Source organism: Lemur catta, chromosome 10, assembly GCF_020740605.2.
Source record: "Lemur catta isolate mLemCat1 chromosome 10, mLemCat1.pri, whole genome shotgun sequence".
NCBI lineage: Eukaryota > Metazoa > Chordata > Mammalia > Primates > Lemuridae > Lemur > Lemur catta.
This window is the reverse complement of record NC_059137.1, coordinates 6,077,749-6,100,000: the sequence shown is the minus strand read 5'-3', so window position 1 is coordinate 6,100,000 and position 22,252 is coordinate 6,077,749. Positions and strand designations below refer to the sequence as shown.

The 22,252-nt window shown below is 37.6% G+C and overlaps 1 protein-coding gene across 15 annotated transcripts in view; it reads right to left on the bottom strand.

The window, feature by feature from the left end:
* The window catches only part of FNBP1 (formin binding protein 1), a 123,243-nt gene that overhangs the window by 76,210 nt on the left and 24,781 nt on the right, over window positions 1-22,252 (bottom strand). For all 15 annotated transcript variants that reach the window (XM_045563191.1, XM_045563195.1, XM_045563192.1 and 12 more), the window contains exon 2: window positions 1,671-1,786. In XM_045563191.1, coding sequence (XP_045419147.1) covers window positions 1,671-1,786 — 116 coding nt within the window. The remainder of the gene's footprint in view (window positions 1-1,670; window positions 1,787-22,252) is intronic.

Here is a 22,252-nt window from a genome sequence, read left to right as displayed (position 1 = left end):
TGCTCAGGAGGGAAGCCTGGCTTGAAGATCCGTATCTGTGAGCTGTTGCAAATGGATCATGACTAAAGCCATGAGACAGATGAGGTCATCAGGGGAATCCAGACTGAGGAGGGAGAATGACTGAGAACTGGGCGCTGGGCACCTCGATGTGAAGAGGCAGGAAGACCAGGGGCCCGCTGCAAGGGAGACTGAGGTAGGAAGGACACCTGGAGGCTGTGCTAACGCTGCTGTGTGGCCCATTTTCACGTGAAAGACAACATTTCATGACTAACAGTGCAATACTTAAATAATCAATGTGAAGCAGACTATGTTCTATTTCTACTTTCAGTTCTAAAAGCCTTAAACTGCTAATGAGGCTGACAGGCACACGATCTGCATCCTCCGGCTATAAAAATGATTTCATTGAGCAATGTTTTACATACTATTTACTCAATGGAAACAAAATCTGTTATCCCTAAAAATATCGCATATGTACCACTTAGGTGCTTATTTAAACAACAACAAAAATCCAGTAAGAACATATATTCTTTCAATGACACATGACATATCCATTATGTAGATGTTCTTTGGACTAAAACTAAATAACTCTACACCAAAAATCATCTAACACTTTAACAAGTCTTAAAGCAATATGCACAAACCAATTCAACTACACAATAAGAAATCATTAAAGATTTTGGATGTCATTTCAAGTTCAAGGTTAGGTCTACCAACAACTTTTAAAATCATTAAATCTTTAAAGATTTGTATTTATAAAGATTACATATAAAAATTTAAGGAGGTCCTAAGTACTTTTAAAATACTGTTCCATACACACTGCTGGAAGGAGTGTGAGTTAGTACAAGCACCTTGGAAAATGGTTTGACCTTATCTACTGAAGCTACTAAGCATGCATGTAGCCTGTGGCCCTGCAATTTCACTGCTAGGTATATTCTGGGAAATGCAGTCACATATGCACAGAAAGCCTTATACAATAATGCTTCTAGGAGCACTACTCATTATATCCCCATATTGGAAACAACCAAATACCTAGTGACAGTAGAATGGATGAATTGTGACACGTTCAAAATACTAAATACTAAAAACAGCAGTGAAATAAGCAAACTACCACTACATGCAACAACATGGCTGAATCTCACAAGCATGAGAAGAAGCCAGACACAAAAGAATGCATACCAAATGATTACACTATAAAATTCAGAAACAGGTCCCATTAATCCATGTAGTTAGAGTCAGGAGATGATTACCCTGCTGGGGAGGGTAGTGACCTGGAAGGGGCCAGGGTGGCCTCTCAGGCCAGTTAGTCTCTGTTTCTTGACCTGAGTGCTGGATATATGGGTGTGTTCATGCTGTGAAAATTTATGGAGATGTACATTTACGATTTGTGTACTTTTCTGTACAGATGTTATATTTCAATAAAGAGTTTACTGAAGAACAAGCTGCCCCAAAATTCATCAAATATCCTTTTGAAAAAAACTGAGCCTAAAAGCAATGACTTAGTTTTTATTTTTACTGTTCTATGAAAATTAATTTTCTGTATTAAAAACAATTGTTTCTATTGAAATACTTCCTTATATAAAAAGGAAAAATATTTTAAAGACTATGTATTTATTATCCTTACATCCATTTTACAGTTAACAAATAACCTTTTTTCAACATCAATAACTTACCTGAGTTGCTTTGCATAGCTGAGTTCAATCTCTGTCCTTTCCTTTACAAATTTGATGTATTTCTCAAGAATATCAATTCCCCACTGTGTGTGTTTTTCTAAGTTGTCAAACTGATCCTGTTAAAACAAACAAAGAGAAAGTTTGTAGTCTTTCTCTGCGATTAACATAATTTCAACGAACAAGTCTCTTAACAGTATACTGCTACATACAAAGTAGCACTAATATTTTCCATGATTATACTTGGGTGCTTTTTTGTTGAGCAGTTTTAAATCAACATTACCATATTTGGTTTGAAAACTGCCTGGAGTTTTTTGAACTCTGACCCATTCATTCATGTTTCCTATTCCTTTCAGAAACACAGTTTTTGGATATAATTGATGTCCCAGTAAAAAGGAAAATGTCTTTCCCAGATGCCAAAAACTGACAGGTGAAATGCATGCACACATACACATACACACACACTAGCTCAGCCACACATGCCACTGGCACCTTAACTGTTATTCCTGGGCAATCATTCAAAATAGTTGATTAAATTTGGAGCAAGGAAACCAGAGAGGAGAAGGGTTACAAAATTCTGCTTCTTCAAATGATAAAGAAATTCTCACGGGGCCTTTATTCACTCAAACATACAACAAGCCCACGTTGTGTGCCAGGAACAGTGCTTGGCGCTGGGGAACCAAAATGAACAGAAATATAGCCCCAACTTGCAGAGTGCCTTGGGATTCCAAGTCTGTAAGAACGAGAGGGGGTAGGTGTGACAGCAACAGCTAATGCAAAGGCATGGGGATATTCAGGAATCCGGTGGATTTGTCCCAGTTGAGTGCAAGGTAGGGGGAGGGTGGGGCACAAGGAAATTGGTAGCAGTGGGTGGTAAGACTACAGACAGTCCAGGGCCAGATCACCCAAGGCCCTGAACACCAAGCTAAGGAGCTTAGACTCTCCAGTAGGCACAAGTAGGACTTGCAAAAGGGGTGGCATAACCACAGATATTTAGAATCATCAGAGATGGAAGTCAGGAGATGGCTCCAATAGTCCAGAAGAAAGGAAATGGAAGAAGAGAAGAATTTTAGGGACATTTAACAAATAGAATCAACTAGTGTTAGTGACTGATTGGATGAGGAGGCTGGGAGGGACATGAGGGGCAAGGAGGATTCCAGGGTGACTCTCAGGTTCTGCTCTCGGTGATTAGAGAGTTCAGAGAAAGAGGAGCTGGGGTGACAATTAAATGTATTTTTGACATGTTGAATGAGGTACTGATATGTCCATCCAGGAGAAGAGAGTAGGAAACACAGAACCATTCAGAGCTCAAGAAGGGAGGCTAGTGAGTAGGTGGACCTGAAGCAGTGGCCAAGCATCAGAATGCTAAAGACCATTGCAACTCTGCACAGAATCAGGACAGAGGGCCTGGCCCAGGAAGGAGAGCCCAGGAAGGACTGTGGGAGTGAGCCAGAGAGAGCATTAGCACAGCACAGGGAAAGGAGAATTTCAGCAGAAATGGCATTCTCTGTGGAAAATTCTCTGGGAAGTTCGCTGCCTCCTGAGAGGTAACAGTGATAGAGGATGAGGGTTCTAGCCCCAGCAGTGGGACTGCACAGAGACAGGCCCCCAAATGTCTCTCAGTTGTAGTCATTTGCCTGTAGGATGCAGATAGCATCCCTACCTAATTTCATAAGTCAGTCATGAGGATCATGCCAAATGGGGAAAAGCCACCTCAAATATAAAATTATAAAGCTGCTGTTCAATTCTATCACAGGCGCATGCAATCTAACAGTACACATTCAGTGTCAGCTTCAGCTTTTTAAAAAACTATTTTATTAAGGTATAATTGACATTTTAAAAGCCGTGTATATTTAAAAAGCTGTACACAACTTGATGAATTTGGGGATAAGTATAACACCCATGCAACCATCACCATGATCTACCCCATTTTCATATGTATCATCTCCAGAAGTTTCCTCTTGTCCTTTTATTTATTTTTTATTTTTGATAAGACCTTAACCTAAGGTCTACCCTCCTAGCAGATTTTTAAGTATACAATACAGTATAGCTAAGTATAGGCACTATGCTGTCCATTGAGCTTGTCTTTTAAGTCCAGCATCAATTTTAAGTCTGTCATTGTGCTTTCACTACTTTCCATTCAAAGCAGTGCAAACTGTAAAATGAGTAGATTTTCCATCTACTTAAAACTTGTGGAGTACGAGGTGGGCAGGTGGTGGAGTCAAAAACATCATTTCTCAAACTTGAGAAATCCTGGTCTGAAAAAAAATCATTTCCTCCATCTTAATCTCACCCAGGCCCACAGAACTGTTGAAGAACCATCAATTTATCAAACTAAGGTCTTACTTTACTAAAATGTTTCTCTAATTAAAAATAAACCACCGTAAAATGTTTGTCTTTATAACTAATAATTTTTAATATTATCATAAAAATAAGGGATAAATATTTAAAGTTCTTTTTGATTCTTGGTCCTCAATAATATATATTCCACAAACCCCTAGACTTCACTTTGAGAAACAGTGCTCAGGAAGATTATTTATTTGTTATCTATAAAGACAAGGGTTGTCAAGGAAATTAATAGTACAAACAAGATGGTAAGTCTCTTTAAACTACTTGAGAGAACAAAAATACAAACAATTCAAGTAATGGTTACAAGTCACTCTTAGCAATTTAGAGCAAGGCTTCTTTTCTTTAATTTTTTATAATTTCTATTTATTTATTTATATCTTTGAGACCGTCTTGCTCTGTTGCCCCTAGCTAGAGTGCAGTGGTGTCATCACAGCTTAATGTAGCCTCCAACTCCTGGGCTCCAGTAATCCTCCTGCCTCAGCCTTCCGAGTAGCTGGGACTACAGGCATGCCCCACCACTCCCAGCTAATTTTGGCTAATTTTTTCTATTTTTATCATAGTAGAGATGAGGTCTCGCTCTTGCTCAGGCTGGTCTCTCCTGAACTCAAGCAATCTTCCTGCCTTGACCTCCCAAAGTGCTGGGATTATAGGCATGAATGACCGCGCTGGGCCAGCAAGCCTTCTTTAAAGCCCTCTGCTAATTGAGAACTCTTTGTTGATCTAGTCTCATAGCAATTATATTTTTTATTTTTAAATGATAAAGACCCCTCTTTCTATTTATGAACCCTCTCTCTATATTACTTCCTCTCATCTCCAAAGCCTTAATTTCAGCAGTCATAGGTGCTACCTTAAAAACTTGCTAAGAGCATGTGCTCTTAGATTTCACTCTTGTCCTATTAACAATCTGATTACATATTTTTCCTATTATAAAATATTAGTTTGCAGTTCTTTTCAGCCCTGATATGTACAATATAAAGCAACAGCTTTTGATACTAAAACTTTTACTAACAAAAACAACAACAAAAATACCCATCTACATTTGAATTGAGTCCACCTTAAAAATTACTGGCCTCACACCAACAATGTTTTCCATAAAGTTATCTGTATTCAAGACTATTCTGCAAGCTATAATAAAGCACTTACCAAAATGATGGGGTCTAAATAAGATAGAAGATCTTAATAATAAAAACCTGACTCAGTAACAAATGAATTAGTGCTTGTTTGTGACTACAGCATGGTTCTTTTTATGCTGTATTAAAACATCTCTAATGATACCACACCCTACTCCTGCTATCACATGGATCGGCCACAGCATGGACTTTTTTGACAACAGCTAAAAGAAAATTCAAAACAGATGAAAAACTAATCAACCCACTCACATTCTTGACTAAAATGTGGAAAACTTAATGGAAAAAAATTCCAAATCTTAAAAAGACTCTTTTGTGAGCAAATATTATAAATGGTTCTTTAAAAAATACTCTTTGCTACTTTGGGGATGGTGCCATTATCCAAAATGCATTCCTTCCTGCTGGATGTCTCATGACAGTGGTTCTGATGACCCCTCTGCCCTCTTAAAATCACTGAGAACCCCAAAGAGCTTTGTTTAAGTGAGTTATATTTATCAATATTTGCTCCATCAGAAATTAGAAACAGATTTTTTAAAATACTGATTAATTCATTTAAAAAGACAAAATCCATTATACATTAATAGAAATAGAATATTTTTTATTTTTAAAAATGGTACTTTCCAAAACAAAACAAAAAATAGTAGGAAGTGTGGCACTATTTTACATTTTTGCAAATCTCTTTAATGTCTGGCTTAGTAGATGACAGCTGGATTCTCACAGATGCTTCTGCATTCAATCTATTATGACTCCTTACTGTGGTTGAAGTATATGAAAAAATATAATTTCATACAGATATGTATGTAGCTAGAAAACAAAGGAGTATGTCAATACCCTTTTTAGATAATTGTGGATATTCCTCTTTAATACCACACCAAACCTTGACAAATAGTAGTTTCTCAAAGGCTAGCTACAAGGTGAAATCTAAAACCATAGCAATCACCTTTTCACGCTCATTTACAATAAAATCCACAGGTCTATCGTGCACTTTGAATGGGTCTTTTACATGTACATGACTGTGTAACATTATTCATTGATTATTCAGAAAATATTATCTCACTGATATATGCAATTCTTCCAAGTGTTGGCACGTTTTGTTATAAAATATCAAAAAACCCACAGTTGTTTACATCACTACCTATCTCATCTTTTCTGATGAGTCTTGCCTGGGTGATAGAGTGAGACCCTGTCTCTTAAAACAAAAAAGGTCTCCCACCAGAAAAGTAACTCATTTGGCTTATGACTTAAACAATCACATAAGCATTTTGGTATGCATTAAAGTGTTTTACACATACTTCCCATCTTATCACACATACTATGAAAAAGAGTTGAGATTTGATAAAATTAATAATATTCGCTGTTTCATCAAGGACATTTAAAACTAAAATTGAAAAACTTTTTAACCACTAATGATGAAGAATATAGTAACTATCAGTGCAATTTGGAGCCGCAGGTTTGATTCATGCTAAGGTGCCAGCAGTTCTGCCCACCGTCGATTTTCGCACCATCAGGGCAAATGTCAACCCAGTGGGAAACACAGCTATTATGAATATAGTCTTGACCTTGTCAAAGGTTTCAGAACCCTCCAGAAAGCCAAGGACCACACTTTGAGAACCACTATCATATAATATATACTCTAAAATTTCTATTTCAAAGTTGCACATTTCCGAAGATTAAGAAAGTCAGGTAGTATACAACTCTGCTCCTTAAATTCAAACCAGTTTAAAGTCTGTGCCAGGTATTTCCAGCTATGAAAAACTGAATAAGCTGAAAAGATCAATGATGAAAGTGCAATTTTGTTAATCAATATGCAAATTTATGATTACTTTCTGGTTTGGTTTTATGTACTATACTATGATTAAGTTCTTTTATACGGTGAAGATTGAACCAGAATAACTTGTGAATGTGGCACTGGTTTGGGTCATTATATTACATCTTCATCAGAATTCTTACACAATCATGAAGTTCAGTAGAGACAAATGTTGCCTTTACAAACCTACAATACACACCCATCAATCAATAGTAAGAGTGGTCTCTCTAGGTCAGTATCTAATGGTTAAAGGACGTCTTCTGGAATCTGACTTTTTTTCAAATTATACAAAAGATTTGACCCAGGAACTACATTCAGAAAAGTCATTTGCTTTGAGATGATGAAACACAAATCAGTTGTCAAGGAAGTTTTCCTCCAAAATATAGGTTGACTTTTAACATGATGCTGCCTGTGGTTGAAAAGTGTACTAAACCAACATTAATTCAAAATCCCTGGGAATAAGCCAATCTAATAAGAGACTAAGTTGCTAAAATTTCCTCTATATAAGTGGCATACACTCAAAGAAAGGGGAGCCTGAGGCCAGACTCCCCCTCCACAGGCAAACTCCTCCCTTTGCTCAAATTATTCACTCAGTGAAGGGAATTATGCCCTTCATATTATTGAGTCTACTTCAGTCTGTGCTGTCTAGAATACTATTTGGGGATGCTCTAATTTTTGATAAATTCACTTTCCTGAGGACTTGGGCTGTTTGAGAAGCAGATCTTAAATGACTGTATCTAAATGGAATCCCTTAGGATGATATTACTGGCATTAGTTTTCTCTTAACTTGGAGGGGAAAGTGTCAGAAGGTATAGATTTACCCAAAGAGTAACTGTAAGAAAACCTCCATTTAAAATGTTTTTAAAAATCAATTGGGTTCTTAATATTACAGAAGCTATATATACAGAAACAAAAATGTGATATCAGAAATAACACCTGAAATTACACTTCTCAAGCTTTAAACAACGATTTAAATTAATTTCCATGGACAAATTACGGATTTTTCTTATATGCTATATTAAAAGCAGAAATACCCAAGTATGTTTGCTCAACATAAAAGTGTCAAACATTGAAGTGATAAAAAAAAAAAGCATTACCCAAAGTGACTTCATTGTTTGCCTTCAAAAAAGCCAGAATTAGAAGATTTATCTCAAGGAGCACAGATTCATTAATGTCTTGACAATATAAGTAGATGCAGATTTCACAAAATCATATATTCATCTGCTATTTCTGAAACTGGCTTTTGAATTAGGGTGGTGTGCTCCCTGGGTTGCAAATGCCTTCAAAAGCAGGGGCCTATGCTGTAAGTCACAAAATAGAGGTTTCAACATCACAGTGCCATGGTTAGACAATTAAGTTAATACAACAGATTTTAATTATAAATAGAAAGGGAAAGCACACAAAATGCAAGGTCTTACTGAATTCAGAATCTCTTTAAAATGCAATTCTACAAGTTGCCATTAAGACAGGTAAAAATTGAGGCTTACTTGCTTTAATTAGTCACGTCTGTTTCTGTTGTAGAAATGAAAATATTAAGGAAATTATTCTGTGTCCATGGCTCTTTCTAGTAATTGCATTCTAAACACAAGAGATAAGAATGTAATCAAACACAAGATGAAGGCTGGGTGCGGTGGCTCATGCCTGTAATCCTAGCACTCTGGGAGGCCGAGGCAGGTAGATCATTTGAGCTCAGAAGTTCAAGACCAGCCTGATCAAGAGCAAGACCCCATCTCTACTAAAAATAGAAAGAAATTAGCTGAACAACTAAAAATATATAGAAAAAATTAGCCGGACATGGTGGCGCATGTCTGTAACCCCAGCTACTCAGGAGACTGAGGCAGAAGTATTACTTGAGCCCAAGAGTTTGAGGTTGCTGTGAGCTAGGCTGACGCCATGGTACTCTAGCCTGGGCAACACAGTGAGACTCTGTCTCAAAAAAAAAACAAACACAAGATGAAAATATATGTATGGGTTAAAAAAATAAAACCAACAGAAAAACTTAGCTGAAGTTTAAGGGACAACAACAGCATATAGATGAAGTTAATGATATAAAGAATGAGGAAAGATATACAGAATATGAAACGTTACACTTTTGTATTGTTATAACAATAATTACACTGTGTAAAAGGGCAATAAGGAGGCTGATGTTGGATACACAACAAATGCAAGGGCACAGAAAGTAGAGACTCAGAGCTAATGAATGCAGAGATGCTCTAACGTAAGCAATTTTACATTACACCCTGAAAGGAAAAGAGAGAGGAAGAAATATAACCTGTATAAAAACACCAGAATTTTTACTGTGCTGGAGTCTGAATGGATGAAATTTGGAAGGGAAACTGCTATAGAATATATTCCTTTAAGAAGTAGAAATAAGCTTCTAGCCTATTTCAATGTTCTTAGAACACCTTAGTCACTATTGGTTCCTCTCTCTGTTTCTTCAGATACAGTAAAAGCAACAAACAAACAAAAACAAACATCTGTAACTACTCCAAACATGCTGAGTGAAAGAGATTGTGAAGAATAAAGATTTTCAAGGAAAACAATTTTTAAGTGCTTTTTTAATGTAAAAAAACTAATTTTTAAAACATTAAAAAAATTACTCCACCAGATAGGTATTGTTAAATATATTAAGTAGAACAGGAAAAGTATTAAGGATGATGAAGCTACAAACATTAGTCTCAGGAGCCAGACATGGTGGTCTGTGCCTGTGATCTCAGCTATTTGGGAGGCAGAGATGGGAGGATCACTTGAGCCCAGGAGTTAGAGACCAGCCTGGGAACATAGTGAGACCCTGCCTCAAAAAAAAAATTAGTCTCAGAAAGATGGGTCTAACTTGCAATTGTGGTGGGCTGACTCAACTCTAATAAACGAAAGAAGCTAATTGCTGAAAGCAAAATCTTGTTCTTTATAATAAAAATGCTGTTTCATTGTGGCAGAACTCGAGGGGCTTGGTCAAGTCATGATTGTAAGATGCCCATTTTTAACACAAACGTTCAGTATATCAGCATCTGGCTTTGACCTGGGAATGGAATCTACTTGTCCATTTATTTCCTGGTTCCTACGCAGAGGCTGGCAATGAAGGCTGTCTAACCGTGAACTGCTCTCTTTCCTGAGTCTGCTCAGTCAGCAGGTGCTAAGGTTCGGTCAGCTTTCCCTCCTCCAGCTGTCCCACATTCCTGTAACCCCAGAGAACTAACTGTGCCCCCAAACATCCCACCCTATTCTCCACAGTATACTCTCTCCCCGAGAAAGTTCAAGACCCACCCAGGAAAGGAAGAAAAGGGGGAGACAAAGAGAGGAAGAAACCATACTCTAAATACCAGGAAGAACTTTGAAGGCAATCCAAAGACTTGAGAAGAGCCAAGTATACAAGCTAAGTCTTTATTGAGAAGAAAAGGCAGATTTTTGAAGCCCTGACATATTTCTAAATTCTATAAAAATTTCCAAGTTGGGGGGAGGGGAGGTAGAGTGGATGCAAATTATTACAAAAACATCATAGGAAAAAATGTCTCAGGCCCTGGCATTTGAAACTTAGTTAACACCAATGAAAGAGATTTTCCACCAAAATACTTATCAATGAACTCATTTCCACTTTTAAATAAAGAAGGTTAAGTGCACACATAGGTGATGACCCCTTCTAAGAGAAGGGATCCCAACTCTGAACCCCACGGGCACAGTTGAGCGTATGACTCGAGGACCTACATGACAGGCTAGACTGGACCAAGCAAAAACCTTTCTGGGAATAGGTGTTGGAGCTAAAAGGTAAAAATTGCTAAGAGGCAATTTTTGTCCGTGTGCATGCCAAACGGGGGAAAAAATAGTACTCTGCAGAGACAAAGAGTAAAGCAGATGCAAGACACTACCCTGGGGATTCAAAACGGACGTACCTGTGAGCTTTCCACTGGCAATTCAAGTCCTTTGTGAGACTGGCCTATTCATCCAGCCCCTGATTCTTCTGTAAGACATCCCTTGGGACAGACACTCTTGGCTGACAATCCAGCAGCTATTCTATCCCCCACCCATCCTGTCTTCCCCTTGGCAGAGTACCTGTCTTATTACAGGATCACTTTCTCCATCTCCTTTGCAGCTAGGACACGTACATGTGACATCACCCTGGCTAACCAGATGTAGGGGTTATCTACTAGGCAGGTACTGAGAAAGGTTTTCCTCCCTAATAATCCCCTCCTCTTCTTTGATATGGTCATAGCCACCTGTGATGCTTGGAATTGCCAGAACCATCCTGCAACCATGAGGAGGAAGCACCATTGATATGCTGAGAAATGGCAGAGCCAAAAGACGGAAAGCACCTGGCCTTTCAGTGACACTAGTATTGAACTGCAATACCAACCTGGAAACTCCCTGCCTCTGGACTCCTCGTAATGTGAGATAGAATATGTGCCCTTGGGGGGTGGGGGGAGGGGATAGAGGTATGACTACATGGTGAGTTCCAGGCACACTGTCTGGAGAATGGACACGCTTGAGGCTCTGACTCAGGGGGCTGGGGAGGACATGGACAATGTATATAACCTGAGCTTTTGTACCCCCATGATGAGCTGAAATAAAAAAAAAAAAAAAAAAGAATATGTGCCTTTATTGTCTAAGCCACTTTTATTTGGGTCTTTTTTGGCCTAACTCATACACCTCTGCCTCCTTTCAATAAACTACAATAATTCAACCAGTCTTATTGAGAGCTGCCCATGAGCCAAGCTCTGTACCAGGCACTGGAATTAGAGTGGAGACCAGTAGAGTTTTGAGGGGGGATAAAATAAAAGAGCAGTAGGAACCCATAACTGTAAGACCCAAGTTAGATATGGGATTAGGCAGGAGGAAGTGATTTCGAAGATGAAATGAGAAGAATAAGTAAAAGTCATCCAGGCAAAACAGAGAGAAGGAGGGACAGAAGGTGGGAAAGTGGAAGACATTCCAGGCAGAGGGAAGGGAAAGTGAGAGGCCGGAGGAAGGACAGAACATGGCAAGTTGAAGGAAAAGGAGGATATCCAGTGTACCTGGAATGTGAAGAGACAGGGAATAGTGTGGTGGGGAGAGGGCCCAGATCAGTCAAGGCCTTGGGGACCACAGGACTTCACAGGACTGGCGACGAGTGTTTGCCAACTGATACAATCTCTTTTCTCTCTAAGCCTTCTTTCTGACTTACAGCCTGTGTTTTAAATTATTTAATGAGGTTTAGAGATATAGTCTATGATTATAATTTAATGAGGTTTAGAGATATAAGCTATGATACACCAATTCTGAAGAGTTTTTTATTATATGAAGCCCATGATCCCAAAAGAAGAGAAACCTAATTTTTGAGAAAAATCAAAAGCCTTATTGACTAATATTTTCTTCTGCTTAGGCTAATAATCCAGACTCAGCAGAGAAGTTTTAAATTCCATCTTCTCAAACATTCCTAACTGGGAGAGTGTAACATAAGAGATTTGGACTTGGAGCCTGAACACTTGGGTCCAAATTCTGATTCTAATAGTTACAAGTCATATTACTTTAGGCATGATCCTTTCTCTCTTAAGCCTCAGTTTTCCAAAAAATGGGAGAACAGTCTCCCTCTATAAGTTCTTTAAAAAATCAAATGACAGGCCGGGTGCGGTGACTCATGCCTGTAACCCCAGCACTAAGGGAGGCTGAGGCGGGAGGATCACTTGAGACCAGGAGTTTGAGACTAGCTTGGACAACATAGTGAGATCATCTCTGAAAAGAAAAGAAAAAAACCAACTAAGACCTGTAGTCGTAGTTACTCAGGAGGCTGAGGTGGCAGGATCCCTCGAGCCCGGGAGTTCAAGACTGCAGTGAGCTATGACTACGCACGCATTGCACACCAGCCTGGGTGACAGAGCGGACCCTGTCTCAAATAAAATACAATGATATAATATACACAAAATGTAAGATTTTGTTATTTGAGCTGTTAATGTTATGACATATAATTTATTTTAGTTCTGCAGTCCCAAAACTGCTAATGTCCTGACACTGACATTCTCAGAAGAGGAACTAAAATGAGAGAATGGGATTGATAGGAAGGAACAATCAGACACAAAGGCTGGATTTTAAAATAAATTATTGGGTAAATACTAGGACAGGGGTCATATGACTTCTTCTTTTTTTTTTTTTTTTGAGACACAGTCTAGCTCTGTTGCTGGGCTACAAACTCCTGGGCTCAAGAGGTCCTCCTGGCTCAGCCTCCCGAGTAGCTGGGAATACAGACACGTACCACCACGTCTGGCTATTTTTTTTATTTTTTGTAGAGATGGAGTCTCAATATGTTGTTCAGGCTGGTCTTGAACTCCTGGCCCCAAGCAATCCTCCCACCTTGGCCTCCCAAAGTGCTAGGATTACGCATGGGCAAATATGATTCTCTTAATGTAAGCCTTATTTGCAAATCCAAAATCAAAACCTCCCTGAAAACCAAAAGTTTTTTTTAACACATCTGTTAACAAACCTCAACTGAGGCTATTTAGTCTTTATCCCATTTACTGTAATTATTCATACCTTTCATGGCAAAAATATTAATGTTTCATGACACATTATATTTATTACAGTTTCTTCTAAATTCTAAAATACCTGGGATTCTAAAACACATTTGACCCCGAAGGTTTTGGATAATGTATTGTAGACCTAATTTTGGAAAATTAGTTGCTCAATAAGACAAGATGATATAATAAATTATGTAGCACAGACAAAACATTCACTGATAAATAATTAGACTTAAGTGTGTAAAAAAAAGTTTAATAAGATTGCTGGATATAAAATTAACATATAGAATACAACTGCTTTTGCACATCAGCACATCAGCAACAAACAGAACATGAAATAGTAAAAACCATATCATTTATAAGTGCATGAAAAGTTACAAGTAGACAGAAACAAACTTAATAAAAGATATGTAAAAACTTTGTGGAGAAAATTGTAAAACTATTAAAACACAATTTGCTATGGTTTCAATGTATGTTTCCCTCCAAAATTCATGTTGGAACTTAACCCCCAGTGTTATGGTATTAAGAGGTAGAGCCCTTGGGAGGTGATTAGACCATGAGAGCACCATCCTCATGGATGGGATTAATGTCTGATAAAGAGGCTTCAGAGAGCTGTCTTTGCCCTTCTGTTCCTTCCACCATGTGAGGAGACCCAGACAGCATCATCTATGAGAAATGGGCCTTCACTAGTCACTGCACCTACTGGCACTTTGCTTGATCTTGAACTTCCCAGGCTCCAGAACTATGAGAAATAAATTTCTATCGTTTATAAATTGCCCAATCTCTGGTATTTTGTTATAGCAGCACAAACAGACTAAGACAACATTAAAGAAAACCAGAATAAATGGAGAAATACACCATGCTCATGGATTGGAAAGCTATATATTATAAATATATCAGTTCTCTCCCAAATTATCTAGATTCAACGGAGTTCTAATTAAAACCCCAACAAGTTTTTTGAAGAAAATAATTCTAAAATTGAAATTGAGATGGAAAAGTCAACTAATAGTTAAAACACTGTTAAAGAAGAGCAAGGTAGAAGTATTAGCCATACCAGATATTAGAAAGTTAATTCAAAGTCTGTGTGGGATTGACCAGGGATAGAAACACTGGCCAATACAAAGAACAGAAAGGCCAAGATCAGGTCCCTGCAAAAATGACTCGAGTTAGGATAGAGGTAGCTATTCAGAAAAGATGCAGAGTCTAACAGCTAAAAATCTGGCCTCTGGAGCTAGAATGAGTTGGTTTGAATTCTGGCTCTTTGATGTACCAGCTTTGTCACATAGAGCAAGTTACTTAACATCTCTGTGTTTGTTTCTCATCTCAAAAATGGGGATAAAAACAGAACCTATTTATTGAGTTACTGTAAGGATTAAAAGGATTAGTAAGTTATCTCATGCTTAGCATATGTCTGGCACATGGTAAACCTTCAATAAATGTTAATGGTCTCATCATAGCTCACAGCAACCTCAAATTCCTGGGCTCAAGCAATCCTCTCACCTTGGCCTCCTGAGTAACTGAGACTGTGAGTGCGTGCCAGGATGCCAGGCTAATTTTTCTGTTTCTTGTAGAGACAGGGCCTGGCTATGTTGTTCAGGCTGGTCTCAAATTCCTGGCCTCAAATGATCCTCCCACCTTGGCCTCCCAAAGTGCTAAGATTACAGACATGAGCCACTGCATCCAGCCTCCTTCAATTGTTTTAAAAATAGTCAAATAACCTAATAGGAAAGGGGGCAAAAAATAATGCAGAAGACTTTTAAGCAAAAAATGATATTTAGCTTCATTAGTAATTAGGGAAATGCATATTAAGACCACAATGAAATACCCTTTCATATCCACCAGTTTGGCAAAAATTTAAAGTCAGAAAACACCAAGTGTTAAGAAGGAGGTGGTACAATGGAAATGCTCACAAACTGCTGGAGACCTTGGGAAACAGATTGGTTTTACCTAGTAAAGGTGAACTTATCCTCCTGTGTGACCTGGCAATTTTCTAGGTATATATCTTAAGATTTAGAACCTAGACAATAAACTCTTGTGTGCAACGAGAGACATACATCTGAATATTTATAGCAGCACAATTCATAATAGCAAAATACTAGAAACAACCTTCTATGGTTTGAATGTGGCCACCAAAGTTCATGTGCTGGAAACTTAATCCATAAATACCAACAGCGTTGGGAGGTGAGGCCTAATAAGAGGTGCTCAGGTCATGAGGACTCTGCCCTCAGGAATGGATTAATGTCATCATCGAGCAAGTGGGTCTGTTATAATAGCAAGTCTGGGCTCCTCTTGCTCTCCTGCCCTTCTGCCTTCCACCACACCATGATGCAGCAAGAACCTCACCAGATGCTGGCACCATGCTCTTGGACTTCCCAACCTCCAGAACCGTGAGCCAAATAAATTTCTATTATTTATAAATTACCCAGTTTGTGGTATTGTTATAGCAACACAAAACAGACTAAGACACAATCCAACTGTCCATCTGATTCCATTTATATAAAGTCCTAAAATAGGTAAAACTAAACAATGTATTTTTACTAAAATATTCATAAGCGATAAAAAAGCATGAAGAAAAACAAAAGAATACCTCTAATACAAAATTCTGGATAGTAATCAATTAGGGTGGGAGAGGTTAAAAGAGGGATGTGATTGGGGAGGGGTCACACAGAGATTCCGAGGTAATGGTCTATTTCTTTGCCTGGGTGGCATATACGTGGATGTTCATTTTACTGCTATTTTTGTACATAGCATTCTATACATATACATTTTCATACATTCTTTTGTAATATGCCATAATTTAACTGTTAATTTACAATTGGGTTGATGGGAAAATGTTCAGGATAAAAGAGGCAAGATCACCTGGGCCTCTGCCAACTGGAAATCAAAAATGAAGATAAAACATTTATGAAACAGAAATTGAAGTCGATAGAAAAATCTATTACATAGAGTATTGGACTATTACTTTTTCCCTGATTGATGTGCTTTCTATTTTGTTCCCATAAAATAATATAAAATGTTCTTCAGAAAATGGGCATCACTTAATACCCAAGTATGGATTGATGATTGATTGAAAAAAGACTTTACACTTGGGGGAAAATTTTAATAGATTATTTCCCTCTCAAATAAAATGTTCATGAAGGTTAAGAGAACACAAAACATTATAGTAAGCAACATATGCTGTTTCTACTCTACGCCAAAAACATATTTGTCCATCCATTCTTCCAACAAATGTTTTACTGAACACCTACTATGTGTCAAACACTATTGCAGGAACTAGGCATAGCAGTAAAAAGAAGACACAAATTCTCTGTTCTCATGGAGCTTACATACTAGATCTTTAGTGTACAAAGCTATAAAGAAACCTCAGAAATATTAATTCAAAATTAATTTGTATACAATTCCATGAGGAAAACTACTAGGTCTCCGGATATGAACATTTTTCAAGCCCCTTGAAATCTATCAGTCATCAATAGACTTCCTGTCCAAGCAGAACAGAGGCCAGCTGTTCTGGGGCATCCTGGCTAAAAATCTAGCCTTGTCCATTGGCCAAGGCTTTTCCAGAGAAGGTGAGACAATTACACACCCACCAACAGTGTACAAGGATCCCTATCTTGCTGAACCCTGACTAGAACTGAATACCACCATGTGCAAAATGAAAAACAACCAAGGGGGGGGTCATTTTGCTTATTTAGTATGCAAATTGATTTAATGTGTATTTCTCTGATTACATGAAATTAATCATTTTAGATATGTTCATTAGCCTGTGGAATTTCCTCTTGTAACTGTTCTCTTCTTAATCTTTGTTCATTTACGTATTAGAAACTTTGTATTTATCTTATTGTTTTGCATATGCTGTTCATATATTAAGGTAACTCATATTTTGAATAAATGTTTTTCCTAATTTGATTGAAAATTTTGTAAATTATTGCTAGAGACTGAACGTGCATCCTCCTGTCCCCCAAATTCATATGTTGAAACCTAATTCACAATGTGGTAATATTTGGATATGGGGCCTTTGGGAGGTGATTATGTCATGATGGCGGGGCCTTCATGAATGGGATTAGTGCCCTGCTAACAGAGACCCCAGAGAACACCCTTCCCCCTTCCATCATGTGAGGTTACAGTGAGAAGACACATCTATGAACCAGGAATGTGCCCTCACCAGACACTGAACATGTTGGTGTTTTGGTCTTGGGCCTCTCAGCCTCCAGAACTATTAGAAATAAAAGTTTGTTATTTATAAGCTACTCAGTTTATTGTACTATTATAGCAGCCCAAACAGACTAAGAAAATTATATTTTTTGACACACATATAAATGTTTGGTGATCTCAGTGAGTTAGAATTATGAGGGTTCCCATATCCCATTTTATACTTTTCTATGTGTTCCAAATTTTCTTCAATGACCGCTTTTTGTGATTATCAATTTAGTACAATACTAATTTAACTCATGACTTATTATTTTAAAGACACCTAAGTAAATAACATAAGGAAATAAAAATGCCTAATATGGAAATAATTTCTACCTTTACTGTATCATCATTTCCTTCTACGCAGTAATATATGACAAAGTAGCATAAATATGACCATTTTATTCAAGTCTGATGCTTTTACTAAAAGTAAAAATGTCTCTATTGACATGTCATTTAATATTAAATAGAAACCCAGGATTCCACTGCCTTTTCATTTTGGCTTTTCAATCTGCTGCCAAGTGCTGCTACCTTCATAATACTGTATTATTGACCATGAGGTGCTCTCAGCACTGTTCAGGTAGTTCTAACACGAGTTACCTCTTTCACTGTGCCTGATTCACCACATTCTGTGCCATCAGGCAAGACTAACACTGCACTTCCACCTAGGAGTCCTTTGATAAATATTTGCTGGATGCATGAATGAGTCAATGGAAACTTCTGCTATTGAATTCCTTCTAGCCCATGGTCAGAGTCAGTTTTGTTCACATACATAGTTTATCATCCTAGGTTTCAGGATAACGTGTGCCAGGCACTCTGCAAGGTGCTGGGGATGCAAGTGTGAACAACAGCTGAAGAGTACCCTGGTCTCATGGAGCTACTAAAAATGTAATTTATGAAAAGCATGTAATAATATGAGGATTTTACATATAAAAAATGATAATCTTTTTCTTAAAAAAAAAAAAAAACTTCGATTTTACCATTAGGAGCTCTCCCAGTCCCTGAGATCAGGTACAAAAAAGTTAAAAAAAAAAAAATCTCTAGCACATGTTTGTCTTCCCTAAGCTGTTCCCAAAGGATGTGAGATATCTAAGTGTTTATATACCTATAAACTTAGCACAAGTGTTTTCGTTTCATTAATTATACACGGGTAGTCAGTTCTGCTCAACAACTGAAAGCTATTCAGGTTTTAAAAATAAACATTAACAGATATTTCAAAGAAATCCCACCATGTTTGGCTCTATTTTTAAGTGGTTGTAAATTATCTCTGGCTTCATCTCATTTCAGTGTTTTGAGCTCCTTTTTCTGTGTTACAAATTTCTTCTGGGCAAATGCTAATGTAACCAACACATGAATACTATGTTTTAAAAACAAACCAAAATGAGTAAACTAAAATCCTACAGCACTGCTGGTGATACTAAGTATTGCAGGGCAGGGGGAGGTTTGCAAGTTCTGCAGCCTGAGACGCTAGCGATAGGCTGCCTGTGCTCAGTCTCAGCGCTCCTGCCTCACTGGTAGTGGGAGGTCACTTCACTTCTATGTTACAGTTTCCTCATTCACAAGCAGAAATAATAACAGTACTATACTTAATGCCACTGAACTGTACACTTAAAAATGGTTAAAATGACAACTTTTATATGTATTTTGGCACAATTTTTTAAACAGGAAAAAATCGGAAGAAATGTATTAGATGAGGTCAGAAAGATCACACAATAGCCATTGAAAGGAATTTTGGAGTTGGGAAGCCATTGAATTACTTTGAGAATACTGAAATTATATCAATACGGTTTATTAACTCTCAGTATCCATCCTCACCCCTTCTATGTTTCCCCTTTATCATGAGGGCTGAAAGACTAAAAACTACATTTCCCAGACTTCTTGCATGTAAGGATGTGGGTTTAAGTTTCACAAGCAAGATGGACTGTAATGAGATCTGGAAAGCAAATATTAGGCAGTGAAAGAAAAAAAGTATCAACATGGTAATGTTATTAGGACATAAAATGTGCTAATACATGTGCTTAAAACTGGCAATAAGTACATAAACAGCTATTATTACTAAAAAATTAAGAATCATAGTATTATCATAACAGAGGCCAAATGATTAATATTTGGACTATAAAAGAGTAAGTAAAACCATCTTTATAACTAGATTTCATTCCCACTTTCTGCACCTTAACTAGTCATAGCATAAGCAATTACAGTAAGGAATCCCACACAGCTAGTAGTTATGGCCATAGCCCTGAGTCTAAGTTAAACAGAAATCCCTGTGGTCCAGGGATTTCTGACAGCACCATAGGAAACCCCTAATTGAGAGGGAAGTGAATGTATTCCAGGAATTCCTTGAACCATGATGCAAATGCAAGGGATTTTATTGGTCCAGGAGGTGCTGACAACTTGAGATAATAATCTGCATAATAAATGTAACTGCCCACAGTTTTTGGAAGGGGTGTTAATGGTTTAATCCCAACATATCTTATTTTGTTATCAATATGAATTGGGCTAGTCTTTTCCCCATTTTTTCCCCCAAATACAGGAAAGAGTTGGTAAGATCATTTGAAATAGACATCATCTTTCTTGGGCTCTCAGTCTCTTCGAGTGTAGATTATTCAAGTCATGAATAGTAAGATTTTTATTTATTTATTTTTTTGAGACAGAGTCTCACTCTGTTGCCCGGGCTAGAGTGCCGTGGTGACAGCCTAGCTCACAGCAACCTCAAACTCCTGGGCTCAAGCAATCCTTCTGCCTCAGCCTCCCAAGTAGCTGGGACTACAGGCATGCGCCACCGTGCCCGGCTAATTTTTTCTATATATATTTTTAGTTGGCCAGATAATTTCTTTCTATTTTTAGTAGAGACAGGGTCTCGCTCTTGCTTAGGTTGGTCTCGAACTCCTGAGCTCGAGCAATCCTCCCGCCTCGGCCTCCCAGAGTGTTAGGATTACAGGCATGAGCCATGGCACCCAGCCAATAATAAGAATTAATAGCTACCACTTCTACTGTCCTTGCTATGTACCAGGCTCTGCTCCAAGCAATTCACATGTCTCATTTAATCCTCACAACCATCCTAAGAGGGAGACACTGTTAATGTCACCTTATTTCAGATGGGTAAAATGAGGCATAGAAAGATTAAAGGACATGCACAAGGTCACACAGCTATTAACTGGAAGAGATGAGATTTGAACCCAGAGCTCCAGAGTCTGTGCCTAACACATATTCTAGATTGTTTAAAATGATCCTTGCTCTTGGTTTCTTCTACTATTGGTTGCCTACATTGTGCTATTCTTTTTGCCCCCGTAACAATTCCGTGGCAGAGTCAGTATTATGCACATTTTTAACGTAGGGTCACAGAGCAAGATGTAAGCACCAGAACTGGAATTTGAACCCAGGTATGATTCCAAAGTCTATAATTTTAACCTCTATAGAGATGAAAAAAAAGGTGAGAAACATTCGTGAAAGTTGGTAAGAGTGAAAGACTCATCTGTTTTGTTGAGGGTTTGGAGGGTATTTTGTGGTGGTCACCAGAGTGAAAAAATCCACTAACCATTATTATAGGTTGAATATGTGTGTGTATTCAAAATTTTTAAATGAAGAGGAGGGAACCCAATCATAAGGATATTAGTAATAGTCCCAAATATTCAACTGTAGAGTTTAATGCTAATACAAAATGTAAAATTTTAAATGTCTACTATAGTTGTTACCTTATGAGATATTGGAACAAAATTATTACATTTTCCCATGTCCTTCAGGGAGTACAATGCAAATTTCCATGGCATTTTAAACCAACATTTATTCCAGGAAAAGGAAATAAATTCCAACAATACAAGAAGAAGTTGTTACCTTATAATCTTAATAATAAATGATACTATAAATAACAATTAAAATAGTCAAGTTCAAGTTTGCTTCAAGAAAGATTTAAAACAAATCATTATTAACTTTCTTGTTCTCATTGCAGTGACCCAAAGTGCCTCCAACATAAAATTTTGCTTGAAAATTTGTTTACTTATTATTAAAAATAAGGCTGGGCGAGGTGGCTCACACCTTTAATCCCAGCACTTTAGGAGGTCAAGGCAGGAGAGGAATCACTTGAAGCCAGGAGTTCGAGATCAACCTGGGCAACACGGCAAGACTCTGTCTCTACAAAAGATTAGAAATATAGCCCAACTGAGTGGGTAAATCATAACTTCATTATTGTAATATAACACTATTATGAATTCAAATTTTTAATATTCCTGAAAATATAACTTCACTTTATCTTTTATAAAAAGAGAAAATACTTAACTCATCAGTGGAATCATCAGAAAGAATTATTTTATGCAATTGTACATCAACAAAACATTATCCTCTAGGGAAAAAAGTCATTTTTAAAAGGCAGGATTTTTAGCAAGTGACCAGCTGGTTATAAAAATAACAACAAATAAATACATAAAAGATGGGGGGGAACCAATGCAGATTCTAAGTTTAAAGATAAAAACCTGTAGACAATTGTTTTCCATGGCAATAAGCTAATTTCTCTAACAACACATCCAAGGAGATGCAAGAGCTTTATACTTAAAGACCTCAATTTACTGCACTATTTCCTTTTTTTTTTTTTTTTGAGACAGAGTCTCACTCTGTTGCCCGGGCTAGAGTGAGTGC